General features: G+C 59.6%; 2 protein-coding genes across 3 annotated transcripts; both read right to left on the reverse strand.

The window, feature by feature from the left end:
* Positions 1–1489: 1489 nt before the first annotated feature.
* Positions 1490–18079, reverse strand: CUL7 (cullin 7). Of its 2 annotated transcripts, none has more exons than XM_038761025.1 (26): positions 17839–18079; positions 14102–14700; positions 13572–13726; positions 12826–13326; positions 11385–11529; positions 10989–11185; positions 10470–10740; positions 10016–10262; positions 9724–9829; positions 9139–9366; positions 8552–8642; positions 8187–8358; positions 7739–7844; positions 7474–7569; positions 6799–6974; positions 6371–6504; positions 5702–5881; positions 4603–4706; positions 4271–4456; positions 3627–3787; positions 3070–3337; positions 2788–2956; positions 2532–2680; positions 2318–2447; positions 1994–2202; positions 1490–1862 (listed from the first exon to the last, which is right to left on the reverse strand). In XM_038761025.1, exons 2-26 carry the CDS (start codon positions 14697–14699, stop codon positions 1557–1559), a joined length of 5085 nt encoding a protein of 1694 aa, XP_038616953.1. In that variant the 5' UTR covers position 14700; positions 17839–18079; the 3' UTR covers positions 1490–1556. The 2 variants fall into 2 exon arrangements, with proteins under 2 accessions (XP_038616953.1, XP_038616954.1); XM_038761026.1 differs by having other exon boundaries at positions 17987–18014.
* A 77-nt stretch (positions 18080–18156) lies between these two features.
* On the reverse strand, positions 18157–24165 carry MRPL2 (mitochondrial ribosomal protein L2). Its single transcript, XM_038761029.1, has 7 exons — positions 24070–24165; positions 22576–22744; positions 22248–22389; positions 21899–22014; positions 21678–21788; positions 20274–20347; positions 18157–18398 (listed from the first exon to the last, which is right to left on the reverse strand). The coding sequence occupies exons 1-7, from the start codon at positions 24148–24150 to the stop codon at positions 18174–18176; spliced, it is 918 nt and encodes a 305-aa protein (XP_038616957.1). The 5' UTR covers positions 24151–24165; the 3' UTR covers positions 18157–18173.
* Between the last annotated feature and the right edge of the window lie 135 nt (positions 24166–24300).

Genomic DNA, 24300 nt, shown 5'->3' on the forward strand with positions numbered 1-24300 from the left:
TAATGTGACGCTACTTCAATTTAAGAACATCCCCACAATAGAACTAGTACTCACAGTCTAAGTATAATAATAATAATAATAATATGTGATGCTACTTCAATTTAAGAACATCCCCACACTAGAACTAGTACTCACAGTCTAAGTATAATAATAATATGTGATGCTGCTTCAATTGAAGAACATGCCCACACTAGAAGGCCCCAGCACGTGTTTGTTCCAATGTACAGGTATCCTGGCTCTGTTTAACCCGCCCCTGACCCACCTCACAATAGAAAAAAAAAATCTATCCTGGCAACCCGACTAAATGCAGTCAACAAACTGTTACCTAGGCAGCACGCTGCCCAAAGATAGACAAGGAAAGAAAAAAAAAATCTAATCGAGATGGCCGACCAGTTCTTTGGAAGATTGTCAGTGCATGCCGGCAGCCAGTGAAACCGTTCTCTCCGAACCTTATTCTTTCTATCTCTAAGGGACTGTACTCCGTCATAACCCTCCTTGATCTCTCCGCTGCCTTCAACAGTGTGGACCTCTGCCTTCACTTGGAAACACAACCTAAACTTGGTTTTATCGACACCGCTCTCTCCTGGGTCTCTGTCTCTGCCTGATGCTTTTTAAAATGATTTATTCATTTAAAAATGGTTTTATTATTAAGCACTTAGTACGTATCGAGCACTCTGCTAAATGCCGGGGTAGAAACGATATTAGGTGGGCCACAGTCCCAAAGTTAAAGTGGGGTTTCGCTGATTGCCTCTGCCTCCCACCTCCTAACCGTGGGTGTCTCAAGGTTTTGTTCTAGATTCCCTTCTCTTCTCAATCTGCAGTCGCTCCCACGGCTTCGACTACGGCCCCTCCGCGGGCGACTCCTCCACCTACCCTCGCGAGCCCTGACCTCTCTCCTCCGCAATTCTGCATTTCCTCCTGCCTGCGGGTCACCTTTATCTAGATGTCTTGCCAGAAAAGAACAGCACCAGGCGGGTGAGCGTAACAAGGGCTGGTCTAAGTTTCGCCCTGACCTTTTCAGCCGCACATAAATCTACAAATGAATTTCACACCTATATATATTCCTCACCATCCCACTCCCTCCATTCCAGCCCCACTTGCCCTCTCGTCTCTTGGGCAAGATTGAGAAGCAGCCTAGTGGATAGGGCACGGCCTGGACATCAAGAGGGACCTAGAGTCTAATCCCGGCTCTGCCGCTTGTCCGCCGCGTGACCTCGGGCAAGTCGCTTAACTTCTCTGTGGCTCGGTTAGCTCATCTGTAAAATGGGAATTAAGACTGTGAGTGGGCCATGGGCTGCGTCCAACCGGATTAGCTAGAATCTCCCCCAGCCAGCGCTTAGAACGGTGTGGCAACTAGCAAATACCGTGAAAGGAAAAAAAACCGTCACCCTCATTCCACTCCTCTCCCCTTTTTCGGCTCGAGACCCGACCGTTTCTTCCAAATCCATCCGGTTCCCTGAAACCCCAAAGGGACGGAGAGCCGATACAATGGACGCTCCGAGTTTTATTTCAGTAGAAAACCCCCACCTGCATGTCCCCTTCCTCCCCGCCGCGTCCTATCGGAAGGTGGAGAACGTTCTGGTGGTGGCGGGGGCCGTGTTGGGGGGCCCGGGAGCCTCCGTTCGGATCTCCACGGTGTGGAAGGCGGGGAGAGGGGCAGGGCCCGGGGTGGTTGGGGTTTGGGTGGGCGGGAAGGGTGGGCTGGCCGGCTCGGGGGCGGCGAAGGCCAGGATCTGGGGCTGCTCCTCCCGCCGCCTCACGTAGCCCTCGGCCAGGAGGTGGAGGACGGAGGAGAGGACGTCCGCGCTGCTGCAGCCCCGGCCCGGCCCGCCCTCGCTCTCCTTCTTCCAGGCCTCCAGCACCTCCGGGACAGACAGAGGTGGCGTCACCATCGCTGGCCGGGCCCGTCCCTCTTCCCCTGTGGGGCCCCAGTCCCTCCCCCACACCCCGGACAGACGAGCTGGTCAAAGGGCTGCCCCCCGCCCCTCCTCACCAGGCACACGAGGCAGTCGATATGCAGCCCGTCCTCCCCACGGGCCTTGAGGATGCGGATGAGGAGGGAGTTCAGCAGGTTCCTCTTCTTCTCCAGGGCTCGGCCCTCGCCCTCCTCCACGTTCAGGTACTCTCTGGGAGGCAGCAGCCGCAGAGGGGGGCCCCCAGGCCTCACACCCCCTGCTGCCTCCTCCCGCAGCCTCAACACACCTACGACAGATACACACCGAGCTCGCTCTCGCCCCACGCCAGTCGGAGACAGCCTCTCTCTTTCCGTGCCCGGGGCACACATCTATGGGTCCCCCCATCCGCCCCAGTTCCTTACCCCCAGAGGGGAGGCCCTGCGCCTCGTGAAGCGTCAGGGGGCCGGGGCTGCCGGTGAGGGGGCCCAGGGCCTGGTTCAGCAGCTCCACGGCCAGGCCCGAGCTCCGCAGCAAGGTCTCCACCGTCACCTCCTGGGGGGCCGGAGGAGCGGGAGTGAGGAGAGGGGAGGAGGAAGGGACGGGGCGGGGGGAAGGAACGGGGGCAGGGGCGGTCACCTGGGCCTGATTGAAGTGCAGCAGGATCCACATCTGCAGGGTGGACACCAACAGCCTCTGCTGGGCCCCGGACACCAGCTCGGCCCGGCCCAGCCACGTCCATTGCAGCCGTCGCCGGGGCCCTGACTCCGGGCCCGGCTGACTCTGACCTGGGAAAGACAGGCAGACAGGGTAGGGAATGTGATGGGGAAAGAAGGACGGCATCCCCTCCTCCCCCGCCAGCTTATCCTGCCCCCTTCTCCCCACCCCCTCTCACTGTGGCCGTAGAACTCAGAGAAGCAGCCAAGGTAGCCGCTGAGGGCCGGGGGGAAGCGCTTGCTGGGGTCCTGCAGGAAGCAGAAGCGGGAGACGGGCCAGCAATGGGACGGCAGGGCCAGCACGGACACCTCTGGGGGGAGGTCTTCCTCTTCCTCTTCTTCCTCGGGCTGCAGACATAGCGACCTCAGGGAGGCCCGGCCTTTTTCGGTCCGCCGTCCCGCCCCCCTCGCTCCCTGTACCTCTCTTCCTCCTCCAGCCTCCCCGCTTCGGGCCCGCTCACCTTCCCCGGGGGCTCGGCCTCCTGCCCCAAGTCCTCCCCATCACGGTCGTCGTCGTCCCCCCCGTCCTCGTGGCCCCGCTCCAGGAGACGCCGGTCAAGCTGCTGCAGCCGGAAGAGGCGGAAGTGGTGCTGCAGGTCGGCGGCGGCCTTCAGGCAGCTCAGCATCTGCTGGGGGAGGCGATTGGGGAAGCAGAGCCCGATCTGCTCCAGCACGGCTTCTTCCAGCCAGCAGGGCCCGGGGCCCAGGAGGCGCTCCCCCAGGTAGTACCTGCAACACACGGCGGACAACTCCGGCCCCTCAGTCCGGCCTCCCTCCCTCCTGTGACGGCCAGGGCCCTGGCCCCTCAGTCCGGCCAACCCAGGCCTCCCCTACTTCCTGACTCTGGCCTCCCCCTCCCTCCTACAACCCAGAGGAGCTCCCTTTTCTCAACCTGCGGCCCCCAACTCAGGCCTCCTCTTCCTTCTGACCACCTCTCTCAGTCTGTCTCTCTTCCTTTCTCTAGCCCTTCTTCCCTCATGCTCTGCCCCTCCCCAGCCCTCCCCTATCAACTCTTCACCGGTAGAAATGCTCGAAGGAGGTGGCCAGCTCCAGGCCAGACAGGACCAGGAAGGATTCCAGGCTCTGCCGCAGCTGCTCCAGCGACTCCATCCCCGCGGCCCCATCGGCCCGACTGGCTAGGATTTGGCGGTCGACGTAGCGGGCAAACTGCTCACACACCTGGGGGAAGAGAAGGCCCGGGGCTGGCTCAGGACGGGACGTGAAGACACGGTACGCGGGAGCGCCGTAGATCCCGGCTGCTTGGGGCGGGAAGGCGGAGCAGTCAGAATCGTAGGGCCGGGAGAGATGTGCAGAGTGGGCAGCCGGTGGGAGGATAAGGACTGTTAGCAGGAAAAGGGGCGGGGGGGGGGATAGGAGGAGAAGAGGAGGCAGAAATGAGGAAGGTGTGCTGAAGTGGTAATGCGAGGAGTGAGGGTGATGGGTGGAGATGAGGAAAGAACATCAGGAGGTGGCGGGAAGATTCACCCAGAGTGGTAGGGAAGGGAAGACTGGGGATGAGTGAGCAGGAACACAGAAGTGGGGAAATGGGTGGAAAGGATCTGAGAAAGCGGGCGGGGCGGACTGGAGGGGAGTGCTCAGGAGGACTGAGGGCAGAGTGGGCACTGGGCGAAGAAGTCGGGGGAGAGAAAGTGGGAATCTCACATGGGAGGCGGTGAGGAAGGGGAGCTGCTGCAGGGCGGCGGAGAAGCCCCGGCGCAGGGCCGGCACGAAGCCCGCCTGGCAGGCCCCGAACAGCTCGGCCCCGGCCGCCTGCAGACGTCGGTAGAGCTCACAGTATCGAGGTACGAAGTCTGGGGCCCGCCCGGCGGCGGCCAGAAACCGCTTCACCTGAGGGGGGGGAGAGGGCAAGCCAGGGTGAGGCCGGGAGCCTCCCAGACCTCCGTCCCCCCTTCCGGGCTCGGGCGTCCATCCGGCCGGAATCCCCCTACTCCGCGTCTCCCTCCCCCCACCCTCCCCTGTCCGGTCCTTTCTACCTGCCCCTGCACCACCCCGCTCCAGCAGTGGGTGATGGCCCTCAGGCTGCCCTCCTGGACTCCCGGCTCCGGGTTCTGCCTCACCTTGATGCCGACTGCGGAGGCTGAAAGCGGGGGCAGAGACAGAGGGAAGGGCTTCGCACAGAGCTCTCCTCACCCGGCCCGGCCCCGGCCCAGCCGAGAGCAGAGCCGGTGCTGGGGCGCCCGGGTCTCAGTCAGTCAGCTGTATTTACTGTGCACTTACTGTGTGCAGGGCACCGTACTGAGCGCTTAGGAGAATAATAATAATAATAATGATGGCATTTATTAAGCGCTTACTATGTGCAAAGCACTGTTCTAAGCGCTGGGGAGGTTACAAAGTGATCAGGTTGTCCCACCAGGGGCTCCCAGTCCCCATTTTCCAGTTGAGGTAACTGAGGCCCTGAGAATAATAACAATAATAATAATAATAATAATAGCATTTGTTAAGCGCTTACTATGTGCAAAGCACTGTGCTAAGCGCTGGGGAGGTCACAAGGTGATCAGGTTGTCCCACGGGGGGCTCACAGTCTTCATCCCCATTTTCCAGAGGAGGGAACTGAGGCCCAGAGAAGCGAAGTGACTTGCCCAAAGTCACACAGCTGACAATTGGGTAGGGACCGTCTCTATATGTTGCCAACTTGGACTTCCCAAGCGCTTAGTCCAGTGCTCTGCACACAGAAAGCGCTCAATAAATACGATTGAATGAACGAATGAATGAATTGGGCGGAGCCGGGATTGGAACCCACGATCTCTGACTCCAAAGCCCGGGCTCTTTCCACTGAGCCACGCTGCTTCTCACAATACAATAGGGTTGGTAGGCATGTTCCCTGCCCACGACAAGCTTACAGTCTAGAGCGGGAGGCAGACACTAATATAATTACAGATGTGCGGCTGGGACAGGGGATGGATAAAGTAAGGGTGGCGAGGATGGGTGTGGGGGAAGAGGAAAGGAGGGTTTAGTCGGGGAAGGCCTCCCGGAGGAGATGGACTTTCATCAAGCCTTCGAAGGTGGGGAGAGCCGTTGTCTTTCAGGGCCCACCGAGGCCCCGCCGTCACCGCCCGCCCAGACCGGACTCACCGGACCCGGACGGCGGCTCGCTGGGCAGAGCGGAGGAACTTTCCATGTGCACGAGAAGATGGCTGAGGCGCCGCACCTGCAAGGTGAAGGTGGCCGAGTGGTTCTCGGGCGGCCGGGTCCCCGCTCGGCGTTCCAAGTAGCGGTCCAGCAGCCAGGCCAGGGGGCTCAGCCCACTCGCATCTGGGAGGGGAGGAGGAGGAGGAGGAGGAGGAGAAATCGGGTGAGGCTAGGCCTGAGCTTTCTCCTCTAGCCCTTATCCCTCAACCAATCCCTTCACTAGGCACTTGGGAAAGGATGGTTCAGACTCAGGGTGCGTCCAGGCGGGGACCCCTGGGGACTTGGAGCAATTCCCCACGCCCAGGCAAAGGACTTCGGCCACTGCTCTGACCTGAGTGGTCTCGGAGGAGAGGCGGGAGGGGATGGGAGATGGACGGGAGGAGGGGACTGATGATGGGAGGACGGGAGGCTGAGGGGGAGAACGACCCGGGAGCTGGACGGTTACTGGGGAGAAGGAATTGGTGTCGTTTCTGGACTGGAGAAGCAGAGAGTCGGGGGACTGTGTAGGTACAGCGAGGAGTGTTGCGGGGTTAGTCGCCGGGCGAGGATGCCGGGGGTTGGGTGCGGGAGGTCAGTCCCTGAGGGGGCAGGAGGATTGCCGGGGACCGTTACCGGGGCTGGTGATGCTGTGCACCAAGGGAGTGATCAGCGCCTCCCAGCAGGTCCTGCCCAGCGCCAGGCCAGCCTCCTCGTCGGGGAGGAAGCGGTCGGCAAAGGCCTGCTCGTGGCCCAGAGCCCTGTTCAGCCTGAGGAGAGGGGAACAAGGAACCCGACTGAGACACCTCAGCCTCCGTCTGGCTCCTCCGTGGCTCTCCCAGCCTTCCAGTCTTCCCCCAGGTCACATCCCTGGACCCGCCCCGCACCCTCGGGGTCACGGTCCTGTGGTCCAAGAATCCCTCGGGCCACAGCCAGACGCCTGCCCCCGGATCCGCCCATGTTTCAGTCGAGTCACCCGGTTCCCCTCTTCCCACCTCCTCGACTCCTGCCTCGCGGCTTCCCGCCGCCCCCCTCACCTCCCCGGTGCCACCCCCGCCCCGGACCTGGGGAAGAGCCGCAGCAGGCGGGTGCGGTCCTGGGCGATGTCGCGGCTCCAGGCCTGAGCCCGCACCGCGTAGAAGAGCCGCGAGCGGCGGCAGAGCTGCTCCCGGAACAACGGCCACAGCGTCGGCTTGGGGCCCAGCACCTCCAGGCCCCGCACGCGGGTGTCGATGCCGCCCTGCAATGGGGAGGTGGGGGGGCCATCACCTCTGCCCCTCCCGAGCCCTGCACAAGTGGTGCGTGGCACTCTGCTGCCCAGATCTCCCCCACCCCTGCGCCATGGTGGAACGGCACCAAGGTAGCTCAGAGCCACCCCACCTCTCACGCCACCCCTTTCCCGGTGCTGCCAAGGCGAAAAGACGGACAGGACGGGATGGCAGGGGATGAACGATGGGCTCACACCGGACTAGTTCCCCAGTGACCCCCGCTTTCTGCCCCGCTCAGCTACCGCCGCCGACCGGAGCCCGTCGGGAGACCGGGAAAATCCCAGCGGGCTCGTGGCTGCCGGGTCTGATCTGGACCGAATCGGTGGCCGCGGAGGACGAGCCAGAGGACAGATCTCCCGGTTCTGAGCGAGTGGCCGCAGGAAGTAGAGCCGGTTTCGTTCCCCGAATGCTCTCCCCACTGCGGCCTCGGCGCCAAGTGCTTCCCAGTACATTTCCGGAACCAGGCCAAACCTGCTGACAGCGCTTGATCCTGATCTGGATGATGGGCCAGAAGCAGGTCAGATTCTCCAGCAGGAGCACCCGGCTGGCGCTGGACGTGACGCTGACCTGGGCGGAGGGGTGGGGGGGACGGGCGTGGAAGGGAAAAGGGTGACCGGAGGGGGGGGCTTAGGGAATTGCCCAGAGGGGACTTTCCAGGTCCCAAACCTAGGCCCCCCACCCCACCTCACCCTTCCGCTGCACCCCAGAGATGGAGGGATGGAGGCGGGAGGCTCACCGAGTTGAGCTCAGTGTTGACGGAGCTTATGCTGTCTCCGCCCAGCACCACCACTCGGGCTGGCATGTAGCTTGAGTCCTCACTGGACACCAGCATGGTCAGCTGCCTGGGGGCAGAGACGGCAAGGACCCTTCAGAGCTGCGGGTGGGGAGGACCGCCCCCCCTTCCCCCATATAGACCCTTTCGCCGCCTCCTTGGGACCCCTCAGGTCCATCCCCTCTAGTTGGGCCGTGGAGAACGTTCAGCGCTCTTCCCAAAATCTGAAGAGAACGCCAATGTGATGATCGTGCATCTCCCCCAGTGCTCAGCCTGGTTCTTGGTATACGGTATAAAAACCTCATTCCTTTGGTTATCATTACATCGTCGTTATTTTAAGACGGCCCCGCGGCCCATCCGAGGACCTTCCCCGGCAGACTCCCGCGTCCCCTCGCCCGGCCCCCGCCCACACCTGATGAGGACGCCGCGGCGCACGTGGAGGGTGATGTGGTGGGAACCGGTGCTGCCGTTGGACTCCCAGTAGGTCTTGGGGTTGCGGTCGGTCAGCTTGCTGGCCCGGTGCGGGTTGGAGGACACCTCCACTTTCTCCCAGCATCTGTCCTCCCGCACTTCCTCGCTGGAGCCTGGGGAGCCCGCGGGGGTGGATGGGGAGGGGCGGAAGAGCCCGAGAAAGAGGGGCCGGTGACCGCTGGACCAGGGCCGTGGGGAGGACGGAGGGGCCCGGGAGGGGAAGGGGACACAAAGGGAGTCGGGCGGGGAGGGGGGGAGAAATGGGCTTTGGCCCCCGGGCAGGGAGGAGCCGGGGAGGGCACTGACCCTGGCAGAGGTGCCTGAGGAAGACATCCAGGAAGGGGATGTTGATGGGCTGCTGAGTCCGTCTGTGCTCCTCTATCTGGCCCAGCACCAGCTGCGGGCAACGGGGACAGAGAAGGCTCAAGGAGCCCGAGGGGACGGAAGATCGGGCCGGGAAGGGCCAGGGTGGGGTGGGAGTGGTGGGAGTGACGGTGGGGACCCCAGAGGGAGAGGAGGACGGCACTGACGGGAAACGGGGGAGGCACGATGTGTCCCAGACCCACACACGGTTGCTGGGGAAGGGTCTCCGCCCCCTGGACCTCTGGCTGTTACAGGACTGGGCCGGGGAAGGGGATGGGGAAGGCGGGCGGGAGCGCAGAGCCGTGGCCGTCCTAGAGTCTTTGGTCCTCAGGGCCGGCAGAATGCACCCAGATTCCTCCCCCTCCCTCCCACTCGTTATGCGTGTGCTAATTCTGTTGTACTGTACTCTGTGCACACGTTAAGCGCTCACTAGATATGACTGATTTTTGGGCGCCACCCTGCTTCCTGGGCCGGGCCCCCAACTCCCGATTCCGTCCCCGGCCCCCGGGGCCGCCAACCCCGCCTCCCACCTGGATGCAGCCGGCCAGGATGCTGGTGGTCAGGTTGCCGTAGAGACCGGCCTGCTTCTGGCAGTGGTCCAGCAGCTCCCGCAGCTCGGGGCCCAGCGGTAGTTGGGCGCCGGGCTGGGCCAGGGCCTTGGTCAGAGCCTCGCGGGCCCCCAGGCGGCACAGCACCACGGCACAGTCCTTGTCGCACGAAGCCAGGCGGTGCAGGAAGCGAACCGCCTCCTGGACCACCTGCGCAGGGCCGGAGCCGTGGCCGCGGGGCACGGGGGCACGGTGGGGCGGGCGGATGAGGGAGGGGGCGAGGGAGAGTGACCCAGATGGGGAAGGGCACGCGATGGGTAGAGGAGAAAGTGGAGACAGGGTAGAGGAAAAGGAGGAAGGGGGGGAGGAGGACAAATGGAAATGGAGGGCAGAGGGAGAACAAGTAAGATAGCCTTTAACGTTAGACCCTCAGAGGTGATGCCATCCGATGCCAGGTGACCCGCTTCCCTCCCCTCCAGGTACAGAGTCCCACCGGAGGCCGACCCTCATCCGGGGCGTGGTTCTCCCCACTCTCAAGCCCACTCCCGCGGCGTCCCCCGACCGTACCTCGCTGTCAGCCCCGGAGGCGTTCATGCAGGTGAGGCACGACCCCGCAGCTTCGTGCCAAGGGAGGGCCTCGGCTCCCGACCCCTCCAACAGCTTGGTCAGCATCCTGGGGAAAGGAGGAAGCCGGGGTTGGGGGGCTCTGCTGGGCCTCTGCGATTTTCTGTCTCGCCACCGGCCCCGGCCTCTTCTAGCCAGCCCCAGAGTCACCCTTTCCCTCGAGGGTCACCTCCCACTCCTCTCCCTCCTCGGCCCCCCGTGGTAACCGGGTACCCCTCCCTCGGGCCCGGCTCACCTCAGGCCCCGCAGCTGGGTGGCCTTCCTGGGCCCCAGCATCTCCAGGCTGCGTGCCAGCAGCAGGAAGTGGTCAGGCTGCTGCTGCAGCTGCTGCAGGAGAGCCTCCACGTCCCAGTCCTCGGGGCTCACGCTGCCCTCGCTGAGCCCCGGCTCCTGGAGCCGATCCGGGGAAGGACCCGGGTCTGGGGCCAGGCTCTGCAACGACTTGGGCATCTCGCCCCGTGGCCCCGGGGGCAGCTCCAGCGCTGTGGCCCACAAACACAAAGAGGTAGAGTCGTGACCCTGGGCATCACCACAGCTCTCCCCCGTGGCTCAACCCCTCTCCCCTTAACTCCAGCCCTCCTTTCCGGGTCTCTCAGAGCCCCGTAGCAGAAAAAGGCCCTGAGATTTCTTTCCGACTCCCGCTTTCCCCTACAGCCAAGCCCCCTCCTAGCCCTCTGGGCCTGACTTACTGTTAGCCTGGGCCTCCCCTGGCTGGAGGGCCTCGACCTCGGGGACCTGGGGGGTGTCGGAGGGAGTGATGTCCCGGAGCTGGTCCGCGGGGGCCGGGCCAGGCGGCTCCCCCTCCTCCGGGTGGTCCTGAGGCCCGAACTCGCTGTAGACGTGGGAGCAGAGCAGGTCGCTGCGGGTGGCACCCTGGCACTGCCTGCTCAGACTCAGCACCAGCTTCTGCGCCAACGCGACAGGCACCGAGAGCTCTGCCAGGGCCTTCTCCTCCGGGGCCTGGGGCGACAACGGGGGAGGGAAAGGGGCCACAGGGTCAGGGACGGGGCAGGTCGGAGGGGAGGCCGACAGAGTGGATGCTCATTGTGTGCTCTGTAAACGGTACATGCTCGCTAAGTACCACTGGTTGACGGATCGAGGGTGAGGGCGGGGGTCTGGAACTGGGAGTGAGAGGGGCTCCAGGACACCCTATCCCTCCTTGTTCTGTTCCAGGAAAGGAAATCCTCATCCAACCCCCCGGCTCACACCTCCTTGCCCTGTGTCTCCTGGACGAGTTGGAGAAGACGCTGCTGCTCGGGCCCGGCCAGCTTCTTGACGAAGAACAGGATCTCCCACCATTCGGCCCGGCTGAGGAAGCGGGACTCCGTGCTGCCCGGGGCGCTGGGCCGCAGGTAGGGCACAGAGTACAGGCTCCCTGGGGGCTTCCAGGGCCAGGGGGAGGAACCTGCGGGCACAGGACGTTAGACTCGACCAAAAGGTGAGGGAGAGGGCCCATGCCGACAGGGTTCCAGCTGAGGGATCTCCCCTCTGGGAGCCTTCGCTCCCTTGGGTGGCCCCGCCCCACGGCCTCCCGGCCTCCCTTCGACGCCTCTCCTGAACCCAGACCCCGGGCCTTCTTCCCACCGACCCTGCCATCTCCTCACCTGGATTGAGAGCCCAGCTCCCACCGCTCCCCACGTTCCGTTCCGGAAAGGCCGGAGCTTTGTCTTTCGCTGCCTCCCCCAGGCCCAGAATCTCTAACATGTGCCAGTGTACCCAGTAGGTGCGGCCCGTCGACTCCCACAGCACCTAGAAGGGGGGCGGGGGGCAAACTCAGCTGGGAGAAGAGGGATGGGGAATGGGGGCAGGGAGGGGCAGGCCGTTAACATAGCAGCCCCCCTCCACCCCCCCGATCCCCGCCGCCTCTGAAGGCTTCTCGAGTCCCACCCACCCTACTGAGCTCAGAACCGCCCAGGGTGGAGAGGGTCAGAGGAAGAATCAGTCTGCCTCTTCCGACCCAGCTGCCCACAGAAATGTGCATGTTTCTCTCTCTTTCCTTTTTTTCTCCCCAAGGGACATCTATTCCTTCACCCTCCCTTGTTCATCCCCCTGAATTCCTCACTGTCTGGGGCCGTCTCTCCCCATCCACTTTTTATCCCCTCGGGTCTCCCTGCTACTTCCCCACATCCCCAGCCACCCATCTGTGCTTTGACCCCTGTATCTTTGGCCTCACAAACTCCTCTTTCCCGGGCCCTCCGACACCCAGCCACCTCGCTCCTCTCCCCTGCACCTCTTCTGTCTGTCATTTATTTATTTATATTAATGTCCGCCTCCCCCTCTAGACCGTAAGCTTGTTGTGGGCAGGGAATGTGTCTATTGTTAAATTGCGTTAAATGGTGTCTACCCCAGCACTTTAGTACAGTGCCTGATACGTAGGAAGCACTTAGCAAATACCAGAAAAGTCAGTCAGTCATTTGTAATTACTGAGCATTTACCATGTACCAAGCACAAATGACTGACTGACTTTTCTGGTATTTGCTAAGTGCTCACTGCGTATCAGGCACTGTACTAAGCGCTGGGGTAGACACCATTTAACGCAATTTAACAACAGACACGTTCAGGCACTGTACTAAGTGCTGGGGTAGACACCATTTAATTAGGTTGGACACAGTCCCCGTTCCAAATAGGGCTCACAGCCTTAATCCCTATTCTCCAGATGAGGTGAGGTGACCGGCCCGAGTTCACACAGCAGACAAGTGGTGGAGTCAGGATTAGAACCCAGGCCTTTCAGGTCCTCAGGCCCGTGCTCTTTCCACTAAGCCACGCTGCTTCTCGCTCAGGACCACACCTCCGTTGCTGCTTCGCTGCTCACTCCCTACCTCTCGGTTTCTCCTGATGCCCTCCCCCGCGATGCCCGGCTCTCTGTCCCAGCCTCCAGAGGAATGCCACCTCTCCCTCCTGCCTTGGCTTCCCCTGTGTCTGACCTGCCGAGGGACAATCCTCCGTGCCCACAGCCCCCCGACTCTCCCAACCTGCCCGGGGGCAACCCCGAGGCCTCCGTCCCGACTCCTCCATGCCCCTCTGCCCCCCGCGGCCCCCAGCAACCTGCACGGGAGGCATGCCGGTGTTGCTCTGCTGGAACTCGCCCTCGTCCCCAGCTCCTATCTCCTCGTAATCCTCCACCATCCGCACCCGCATGCCGGGCTGCAGGGTCTCCTGCACGTACTCCGCGTAGGCGCTGCGGCTCGAGAAGTCGGAGGGCGACCGGAAGGCCTGGCCCTGCCTCCTGCAGGGCCAGGGGGGTGGAAGGGGCCGGGCCGGGCCGGGGGCCAGGAAGATGGAGCGGGCCGGCCGGGCCGGCGGGCGGGCGGCCCGGGGGTCCGGGCCTCGGTCCCAGCCCATGCCCCGCACCAGCTCCAGGATCAGGCTGCCCAAAGCCAGGCTGAACTCCAGCTCTCGCTCCACCCGGCTCTGCTTCCCGCCGGCAGCCTTGCGGGGGGAGGCCCGGTCCTCACCCCCAAACTCCAGGCTGCCGCTCAGCTGGTCCAAGAGAGATGTGACGCAGAGATAACGTTTCACCAGGGAGAAGAGCTGCTTCCCGGGGATCTACGACCGACACACACACACGCGCGTGCGCGCCAAGATCAGATCGCCCCCTCATCCCCACGTCTCCAGCTTGAGCTCTCCGTCCACGGGCCGGTTCAGCTGCTCCTTCCAAGCCCCCCGAGGTAAACTTGGAGCCTGGTCCTGAGGCCAAGGCCTTGTCTCCCCGGCCCCCTTCTCTAGGCCTCTGACCCAAAGACTTCAGCCACCGTCCCCCCCGCTCCTCCCTCCGAGGTCCCACCGGGTACCTGGGGCAGGCCGATGCCCTCGAAGGCCATGCAGTGCTCCTCGAAGGACTTGGTCTCGGCGAACAACTCGAGCAGGGTAGAGCGGCTGTCGAAGTCCATGTGCTGCTCGATGCCGTCCTGCTGACTCAGCGACAGGAGCACGTGGGCCCGGCTCCCTGCAAGCCACGCCGCTCGCTCACCGCCCATTCCCCCACGGACCTCACGCCCTTACCCGGCCCCCTCGCCCCCGGAATTACGGTCCCCGGAGCTCGCTGATCCCCCGCCTAACTGGCCTCTCACTTGTCGCCCGCTGACTCCACCTCTCCTACCCCGAGGTGTCTCTCTCTCTCTCTCTCCCAGCTCACCATCCCCAGTCCTCTCGCCGATCACCCCACGAGCGTCGGTCCCCCTCGACGGTCAGCGCCCACATCCCCGTTCCGTCCGTTTGGTCTCCCCAGCCTCGGCTACTCGGCCCTCCCCTCCCGCCCGAGCGTCCCCCGGGCCGTCGGCCGTCCCGGCCCGGTCCCCCCTCGGGGTCTCCGGCCCCTCACCGGCGTCGTGGGCGGCCAGGGCCCGCAGCATCTTGCCGGCGCTGCGGCGGATCTGGGGCTCGGGCCCCCCCAGCATGGTCATGAGCAGGTCCAGGGCCCCGGTCTCCCGGAAGACGCCGGCCAGGGGCCCGATGCTGGCGTAGGCGCTGAGCACGTGGACGGTGTGCAGCAGCGAGGCGGCGGGGCTGGCCTCGCCCCGGCCCAGCTGCCGGGCCGCCCTGTGCACCAGCTCCCGCACGTCCTCCCCCAGCTCCCGCAGCGACGCCTCGTCCGGTCCGACGTCCCGGGGGAAGACGCCCGCTCCCCCGACCGGCTCCTGCCGCGTCTCTTTGTCCGCCGCCTGCTCGCCCAGCAGCGAGGGGCAACTGGCACAGACCTCCAGGGCCGACAGCCACATGAGGATGTGCTCCACCGGGTCGTCTGAGGGACCTCTGCCTCCCGCTCCCCCCTCCTCTCCGGGCCGCAGCACGCTCCAGCGGATCAGGTACTCCGGGTGGCCGTCGGGCCCGGGCCTCTGGCGCAGCAGCTCCTCGGGCCGGGCCTGCAGCCGGGGGCCCAGGGGGACCAGCAGGTCCCCGCCACGCCGCTCCCCCACCATCCTGCGGGGTAGACGTGGGATAAGTCTCTATATGTTGCCAATTTGTACTTCCCAAGCGCTTAGTACAGTGCTCTGCACATAGTAAGCGCTCAATAAATACGATTGATTGATTGATTGATTGATAAGAGGGAAGGGCGAGGTGAGGACAAGGGGCCTATCAGCAAGCGTGGCACGCTGGGCGGTCCGGGCTAGAGCCCTGGAGGAAAAGGATGCGACGAGGATGTGCGGGAAGGGCAAGGCTCGCCGGAGGCAGATGTAACGGGGGGTAACACAGAGGGAAGGGATTTTTTTTAGGGTACTTCATTCATTCAATCGTATTTATTGAGCGCTTACTGCGTGCAGAGCACTGTACTAAGCGCTTGGGAAGTCCAAGTTGGCAACATCTAGAGACAGTCCCTACCCAACAGCGGGCTCACAGTCTAGAAGACTGAAGGGTGCTTAAGTGCTTACTACGTGCCAAGCACTGTTCCAAGCGCTGTAGTAGATATCATCATCATCATCAATCGTATTTATTGAGCGCTTACTGTGTGCAGAGCACTGTACTAAGCGCTTGGGAAGTACAAACTGGCAACATATAGAGACAGTCCCTACCCAACAGTGGGCTCACAGTCTAAAAATGATATGATATGAGATATGAGTTAATCAGGTTGGACACGGTCCCTTCCCACACTGGGCTCACACCCTTAATCCCCATTTTTTGACACACGAGGTAACTGAGGCCCAGACAAGTAAAAATAATAATAATAATGGCATTTATTAAGCACTTGCTATGTGCAAGGCACTGTTCTAATAATAATGATGGCATTTATTAAGCGCTTACTATGTGCAAGGCACTGTTCTAAGCGCTGGGCACTGTTCTAAGCGCTGGAAAGTAAAGTGACTTGCCCAAGGTCACACAGCAGAGAAGTGTCGAAGCTGGGATTAGAACCCGTGACCTTAAGACGCCCAGGCCCGTGCTCTATCTACTAGACCACGCTGCTTGGGGAGGGACCGGTGTAGGGAGGAGCGAGATGGGAGGCTGACAAACCCTATGCCACTAAATTGTAAACTTTTGAGGTGGAGACCACGTTACTTCTGCAAGCAATAGATAGAGTGCGTCATTTAATAATAATGGCATTTATTAAAGCGCTTCCTATGGGCACAGAGTAAGCGGTTAAGAAGTGCCATCATTATTATTACTATTATTCTCTGGGCCTCAGTTACCTCAACTGTAAAATGGGGATGACGACTGTGAGCCCCCCGTGGGACAACCTGATCCCCTTGTAACCTCCCCGGCGCTCAGAACAGTCACACAGCAGACAAGTGACACAGCCAGGATTAGAACCCAGGTCCTTCGGACTCCCAGGCCTGTGCTGTAGCCACTAACGCTTAGTGCAGTGCTCTGCACACAGTAAGCGCTCAATAAATACGACTGAATGAATGACTCCCCACAGCATATATGTATATATCTGTAATTGATTGTTTTGTCTATTTGTATTAATGTCTGTCTCCCCCACTAGACCGTGAGCTCATTGTTGGGTAGGGACCGTCTATATGTTTCCAACTTGTACTTCCCAAGCGCTTAGTACAGTGCTCCGCACACAGTAAGCGCTCAATAAATACGACTGAATGAATGACTCGCCACAGCACATATGTATCTATCTGTGTATATCTGTAATCAATCAATCGTATTTATTGAGCGCTTACTGTGTGCAGAGCACTGTACTAAGCGCTTGGGAAGTCCAAGTTGGCAACATATACAGTCCCTACCCAACAGTGGGCTCACAGTCTAAAAGGGGGAGACAGAGAACAAAACCAAACATTGATTGTTGTAATTGATTGTCTTGTCTATTTGTATTAATGTCTGTCTCCCCCTCTAATAATAATAATGGTATTTGTTAAGCGCTTACTATGTGCAAAGCACTGTTCTAAGCGCTGGGGAGGTTACAAGGTGATAAGGTTGTCCCACATGGGGCTCTAGACCGTGAGCTCGTTGTTGGGTAGGGACCGTCTCTATATGTTTCCAACTTGTACTTCCCAAGCGCTTAGTACAGTGCTCCGCACACAGTAAGCGCTCAATAAATACGACTGAATGAATGAAATGCTTGGCACAGAGTAAGCGGATAAGAAGTGCCCTCATCATGAGAAGCAGCGTGGCTCAGTGGAAAGAGCCCGGGCATTGGAGTCAGAGGTGCTTCTCTGCGGGCCTCAGTGACCTCATCTGTAAAATGGGGACTAAAACTGTGTGAGGCGCCCCCCTCCCCCCCCCCCCCCCCCCCCCCCCCCCCCGGGGACAACCTGATCACCCTGTAACCTCCCCAGTGCTTAGAACAGTGCTTGGCACATCATCATCAATCGTATTTATTGAGCGCCTACTATGTGCAGAGCACTGTACTAAGCGCTTGGGAAGTACAAATCGGCAACATATAGAGACAGTCCCTACCCAACAGTGGGCTCACAGTCTGAAAGAGTGAGAGCACAGAGTAATCAATCAATCAATCAATCAATCGTATTTATTGAGCACTTACTATGTGCAGAGCACTGTACTAAGCGCTTGGGAAGTACAAATCGGCAACATATAGAGACAGTCCCTACCCAACAGTGGGCTCAGTCTGAAAGAGTGAGGGCACAGAGTAATCAATCAATCAATCAATTGTATTTATTGAGCGCTTACTATGTGCAGAGCACTGTACTAAGCGCTTGGGAAGTACAAATCGGCAACATATAGAGACAGTCCCTACCCAACAGTGGGCTCACAGTCTGAAAGAGTGAGGGCACAGAGTAACCAATCAATCCATCGTATTTATTGAGCGCTTACTATGTGCACAGCACTGTACTAAGCGCTTGGGAAGTACAAATTGGCAACATATAGAGACGGTCCCTACCCAACTGTGGGCTCACAGTCTAAAAGGGGGAGACAGAGAACAAAATCAAACATACTAACAAAGTAAAATGAATAGAATAGATATGTACAAGTAAAATAGAGTAATAAATATGTACAAACATCTATACAGGTGCTGTGGGGAAGGGAAGGAGGTAAGATGGGGGGGATGGAGAGGGGGACGAGGGGGAGAGGAAGGAAGGGGCTCAGTCTGGGAAGGCCTCCTGGAGGAGGTGAGCTCTCAGTAGGGCTTTGAAGGGAGGAAGAGTAAGCGCTTACTAAAGTGCCATCATTGAGTGGTCAAGGGCCTCAGCCGCAAAGCCTTCTGGGAAGGCGGGCCCTTCGCCCTTCCCGCCCGCCGGGCCCTGAGGGGGGCAAAAGGCGCGCGCGCGCTTGGTGGGGAATGGCCCCTCTCGGCCCTCGTTACCTCGCCGGCCGCGGCCTCCTCCGCCGGCCCGCTGCCGCGCGCCTGCCTGTCAAACGTACGGCGGCCCGCGGGGGTCAAACGCCAGCGCGCGCGCGCGCGCCTGCGAGGACACGCCCGGCGCAGGCGCAGAGGGAGGGGCGGGGCCGGGCGCAAAGGGACAGAGACCCGGATGGAAGGCCGTCGTCTTTTATTGAGGGGGCCGGGCAATGGCGGCGGCTGAGGGGGCCCTGACGTAGCTCTTCATGGGCGGCAGGGGCCGGATCTTCCGCCCGGCCCAGCCGCCCTTGCGGTGCCACAGCCCGCTGCTCGGCCTCTTGCCCAGCCACCGGTTGCGGCCCGCCTTGCCGATGATCCGCTGGTTGTGGTCCACGTTGGACACCCGGCCCACGGTGGCCATGCACGTCTCCAGCACCTGGAGGGGTTGGGGCGGAGGGGGGTCAGGCGCTCAGTAAGGGAGAGGCGACAGAGGGGGGTGAGGGGACACTCGCATGGGGCACCATCACAACAACAGTCATGACAAGAGGGGTAATTTGTTAAGCGCTTCCTAAGGGCCCAGCGCTGGGTAGATAGATAGATAGGTCATCCGGTTGTCCCATGTGGGGCTCACCATCTTCATCCCCATTTTACAGATGAGGGGAAGGTTAGCAGGACACCATAACAATAGCCATGACAAGAGGGGTATTTGTTAAGCGCTTCCTGAGGACCCAGCACTGGGATAGATACAAGGTCATCCGGTTGACCCATGTGGGGACCACAGTCTTCATCCCCATTTTACAGATGAGGGGAAAGTAGAGCAGGACACCATAGTAACAATAATCATAACAAGAGGGGTATTTGCTAAGCGCTTCCTATGGGCCCAGGGCTGGGACAGATACAAGGTCATCTGGTTGACCCATGTGGGGCCCACAGTCTTCATCCCCACTTTACAGATGAGGGGAAGGTGAGCAGGACACCATAATAACAATAATCATAACAAGAGGGGCATTTGCTAAGCGCTTCCTAAGGGCCCAGCGCTGGGGTAGATAGAAGGTCATCCGGTTGTCCCATGTGGGGCTCACAGTCTTCATCCCCATTTTACAGATGAGGGGAAGGTGAGCAGGACACCACAATAACAATCGTCATGACAAGAGGGGTATTTGTTAAGCGCTTCCTATGGGCCCAGCGCTGGGATAGATACAAAGTCATTCGGTTGTCCCATGCGGGGCTCACCATCTTCATCCCCGTTTTACAAGATGAGGGAAGCTGAAGGGAAGGTGAGCAGGACACCATAATAACAATAATCATAACAAGAGGGGTATTTGCTAAGCACTTCCTAAGGGCCCAGCGCTGGGTAGATAGAAGGCGGTGAGCCCCACATGGGACAACCGGATGACCTTGTATCTATCCCAGCGCTGGGCCCATAGGAAGCGCTTAACAAATACCCCTCTTGTTATGATTATTGTTATTATGGTGTCCATAGGAAGCGCTAAGCGCTTATCCCAGTACTTAGAACAGTGCTTTTCACATAGTAAGCGCTTAACAAATGCCATTATTATTATTATTTGTTAAGCGCTTCCTATGGGCCCAGCGCTGGGTAGATAGAAGGTCATCTGGTTGTCCCATCAAGTTGGGCACGGTCCAGGTCCCCCATGTGGCTCACGGTCTTAATCCCTGTTTTACAGATGGGGCAGCTGAGGCCCAGAGAAGTGAAGTGACTTGCCCAAGGTCACGCAGCAGACAAGTGGCAGAGCTGGGACTAGAACCCATGAATTTCTGATTCCCAAAGCTTGGGCTCTATCCACTATGCCATGCCACCTATCAGGAGGGGAGACCCAGAGGATTGAGACGGTTCCGGGCACAAACCAGGGGTGAGTCAAGAGGCTTAGGTCCAACTTCCAGAGCGGGGCTAGACCGCATACAAGAGAACACTATCTCTCTTACTCTCTCCCCACACTCAGATTGGAGATCCCAGCTCAAGCCTAGCCCCTGACGGAGAGAGAACTCGAGGCGAACCAAAAGTAAGTCCGGGTTCATTTCCGGGGGGTCCTGGGGGTTGTGGCCGTCCCGCAATAGCCGCGGGACACCTCGGGGGCCTCTTCCACTTCGGCAGGCCCCAGCTGCAGGATGGGGCACAATTGAGAAAGGATCAGAGGCCAAGGGCGTTGGGCTTGACGGCCGGGTCCTGCCTCACAGACTGGGCCTTGACCACGTAAGTCGCCTCTCCGCTAGAAAGCTGGGACCTGCCCTGAGACCCGAGCTCGGCCATCTTCTCCGCCCATACGGGGCATGTCCCCGTCCCCTCACCCACCTGCATCTGTCTCTTGGAGGGCAGCTGGACGATGGCTGTGCCGTTCACCTTGCGCAGCAACACACCACAAGTCCCTGTGAGGAAAAGGAGACGAGGTCGGGGGGAGAATGGAGGAAATCGCAGCTGGCTGGGCCCTACTCAGGCTTATTACTGGTTCAGTATCTGAGTGCCCACCCTGTCGGAAAAACATACCCTACCCATTCCCTGCCCCGTCATAGCTGACACTCCTGACTTTACATAATAATAGTGATGATAATTGTGGTATTTGTTAAGCGCTTACTCTGTGCTCCATAGGTTTTACAAGAAAAAAAGGCAGGAGGGAGTGTTGGCTTTGTTTTTCTTTTCCCTTTGTCCTCGCTTGTACTTAATCAATCAATCAATCGTATTTATTGAGCGCTTACTGTGTGCACAGCACTGTACTAAGCGCTTGGGAAGTACAAGTTGGCAACATACAGAGACGGTCCCTACCCAACAGTGGGCTCACAGTCTAGAAGGGGGAGACAGAGAACCAAACCATAGTAACAAAATAAAATAAATAGAATAGATATGTACAAGTAAAATCAATCAATCAATCGTATTTATTGAGCGCTTACTGTGTGCAGAGCACTGTACTAAGCGCTTGTACTTATTCATCAAGTAGTCATAAATGTTTATGTTTGTCTCCCCGGTTAGAATGTCAACTCCTAGTGCGCAGGGAATGTGTCGAGTCTTTATTCTGTTTTTCTCAAGCACCTAGGAAGTGGGCCACCCCAAGTGGATGCTCAGTAAATACTACTCCTGCTATTGTCCCAGGATAAGAGCTGAGTTTCCAGCCTGTACTAATCCCCTACTTTGCGCGGAGCCTCGCAAGAGGGAAGTTCTTGAAGAACGTAATGCGGCAGGGAAAACAAGACACAAAGGTGGCTTACAATCTTGAATGTGGTAATTGAGGCCCAGAGAAGTGAAGTCACGTGCCCGAGGTCACACAGCAGACAAGTGGCAGAGGAGGGATTAGAACCCAGGTCCTTCTGGCTCCCAGGCCTGTGCTCTGTCCACTAGGCCACGCTGCTTAAATATCTGTTCTCCCTCCCCGTTATCACGGAGGGCCCCACGTAGGACAGGCACTGTGTCTGATGTGAGTCTACCTATCCCGGAGTTTAGGACAGCACTTGACCCACGGTAACAGCGGCAACTACTAAGACGATAAGAGCTCATTATAGGCAGGGAACATAGCTAATTCTGTTGTTCTGTACTCTCCCAAGCGCTTACTACGGCACTCGGCACAGAGTAAGCACTCCACAAATACCGTCGATCGAGAAAAGCGTGACGATGGGAGAGATAACAGTCCTCACTCTGTCCGCTTCGCTCTTGACTCCAGGATCCCTTCCCACGGTGCCCGAGCCCAACTCCCGATGCCCCGGGTACCTGCGGCCCGGATGTACTGGGCTCCGCGGCCCGGCTCACTCTCCAGGTTGTGGATCAGCGTCCCGATGGGCAACGCCCCCAGGGGATGTGCGTCACCCTCCCGGGCGGCCACTACAACACACAGCGATTTCGTTAGTCCCGGGACTTGGGCCTCTTTTTTGCCCATTCCTCCAGGCTGACCATCCCTGTCCCACGCCTCTGCCCCCCCCCCTCCTCTTCACCTGCCATACGGCCAATTGTGTTTGAGGTCTTTATTATGTCTCCTTCCTGCATGTTTTCTGTGGCGACGATCCAGCGTTTCCAATTGCCTCCAGCCACCAAGGCGATATTTGCTGACCTGCCGGGACAGTAGGCAAGTCTGGGCCCTGGACCCCCATCCTAGATCTTGATGTCACCTCCCTGACAATCCCAGATCTTTCTGTAAGTCCTTGCTTCAGACTCCTGGGCCTCTAGCTCTTAGCAGTGTTGCCGTCCTTCCCCGCCCCCCATCCCTGATCGCCTCTGTTGCCTCAACACTCCTCCGGGGCCCCCCCACCACACCCACACATCCGTACACACACGGCTACTTGCCTGCAGGGATCGTAGCGGACAGAGAAGACCTTCTCCTCAAAGGCCCCCGGAGAGTTACTGGCCTCAGGCCGTAGTCGGAGGAAATCGATCATCCGGTAACGCTGCTTGTGGCCCCCACCGATGCCGTGTACGGAGATGCGGCCTATTAGCGGTGGTGGAGAAGACGGCTTAGGTCAGCTGTTCCGGGGAAATGCCCATTCCCGGGGTCTGAACAAAGCTTCTAACTGCACAGGAGCAGTTAGACCACACCACTTTCTCTTCCTTGGGAGTTTCCTGCTAATCTCCTTCCGCCTCTTTTTCTCCCCTTCCCCTGCCTCCTCCCTCTCACCTGTATGGTCTCGGCCTCCAGATTTCCTCATCTTCACTGGCCGGATGGTGTACTTGGTACGGGTCTTCCAGGACACGAAGTTGGCACCGAGAGCCTCAGAGGTGAGGAGCAGGCGGCAGGGAAACAGCGAGCCAGCTGGGGGAGGCGGGAGCGTGGCATCGTTCACCACCTGGGAAGGGCACAGCTCTTAGCCTCCTGCATTCGTTTAATGGCGTTTATTGAACGTCCCTGCCCTCGAGGTGCTTACAGATCAATGGTGTTTCTTTGCACAAACTAACGGAAGCCTCGACAACTCACGGAACAGTAGGTGCAGACTGTACAGCAGAGAGCTGATTAGCGTCCAGGACGATGTCAATGTGACGGTGACGTTATCGCTATGACAGTGAGCAGGGATTCTTCGTAACCTCGCCCCGCTAGCCGGGGCTGATGCCAAGGCAGGGGGCAAATCAAAGACGTCCCCCAGGCTCAGGACTGTAAACTCGCTGCGGGCAGGGAACGTGCCTACCAACTCTGTTATCGTGCATTCTCCCAAGCGCTTAGTACAGTGCTCGTCGGTGCTCAGTAAGCAGCGCTGGAGAAACAGCATGGCCTAGTGGATGGACGGGCCTGGGAGCCTGAAGGACCTGAGTTCTAATTCCACCTCCGCCACCGTGACCTGTGTGACCTAGGGGCAGTCACTCAGCTTCTCTGCACCTCAGTTACATCAACTGTAAAATGGGGATGAAACCTGTGAGCCCCAGGTAGGACAGGGACTGTGTCCGACCTGATTAATTTATATCTATCCCAGCGCTTATTCAGTCACCAATCAATCGTATTTGTTGAGCGCTTCCTGTGTGCAGGGCACTGTACCAAGCGCTCGGGAAGGACGAATCGGCAACAGACAGAGACAGCCCCTACCCAATAACGGGCTCACAGTCTAGAAGGGGGAGCTTAGTACAGCGCCTGGCACAGAGTAAGCGCTTAACGGATACCATAAAAAGAAATGAATGAATAGGATTGATTGATTGGTGGAAAGAGCCCGGGCTTGGGAGTCAGAAGTCATGGGATCTAATCCCGGCTCCGTCACTTGTCCGCTGTGTGACCTTGGGCAAGTCACTTCACTTCTCTCATCTGCAGGATGGGACTTAGGACTGTGAGCCCCCCGTGGGACAACCTGATGACCTTGTATCCCCCCCAGCGCTTAGAACAGTGTTTGGCACATAGTAAGCGCTTAACAAATGCCATTCTTCTTCTTCTTCTTCTCCCAGTCTAAAAATGCCATTATTATTATTATTATCTGGGGGTCAGTTCCTTCATCTGTAAAATGGGGATGAAGGCAGTGAGCCCCCGTGGGACAATCTGATCACCTTGTATCCCCCCCCCCCACCTGCCAGGGCTTAGAACATAGTAATAGCTTAACAACTACTACTATTATGATTGCTATTGTTGGTGGAGATGCTAACTGGTCCTTCGGAGCCCGTCCGTCGTTGTCCGGGGCGTTTTCGCCCCGGTTACCTGAGCGACGGGCGGCCGTCGTCGGGGAGCAGGGCCCGCCCTGAGGGCCCCGCACCCGCGGGCCAGGGCGCGCAGGGCCATCAGGTCGACCACCGGCGGGGAAGGCCGCACGGCGCACGCGCGGGCCCCGCACGGCGCACGCGCGGGCCCCCCCCCGGCGCGCGTCGGTGACGCCCTCCGTCGCGCCCCAATGACGTCTCCGCGGGAGAGCCAATCGCGGGGCGGCTCCGC

Source organism: Tachyglossus aculeatus, chromosome 19, assembly GCF_015852505.1.
Source record: "Tachyglossus aculeatus isolate mTacAcu1 chromosome 19, mTacAcu1.pri, whole genome shotgun sequence".
Taxonomy (NCBI): domain Eukaryota; kingdom Metazoa; phylum Chordata; class Mammalia; order Monotremata; family Tachyglossidae; genus Tachyglossus; species Tachyglossus aculeatus.

Coding starts and splice junctions, on each gene's coding strand:
- CUL7 (XM_038761025.1), bottom strand. CDS start 14,699: ATGGTGGGGGAGCGGCGTGGCGGGGACCTGCTGGTCCCCCTGGGCCCC. Junction 10,741..10,988: donor AGGAGACACAGGGCAAGGAG/GTGTGAGCCGGG, acceptor TTGTCGCCCCAG/GCCCCGGAGGAGAAGGCCCT. Junction 9,367..9,723: donor CCTCCGGGGCTGACAGCGAG/GTACGGTCGGGG, acceptor GGCCCTGCGCAG/GTGGTCCAGGAGGCGGTTCG.
- MRPL2 (XM_038761029.1), bottom strand. CDS start 24,150: ATGGCCCTGCGCGCCCTGGCCCGCGGGTGCGGGGCCCTCAGGGCGGGC. Junction 22,745..24,069: donor GACGGCCGCCCGTCGCTCAG/GTAACCGGGGCG, acceptor TGCCCTTCCCAG/GTGGTGAACGATGCCACGCT. Junction 22,390..22,575: donor TGGAGGCCGAGACCATACAG/GTGAGAGGGAGG, acceptor CACCGCTAATAG/GCCGCATCTCCGTACACGGC.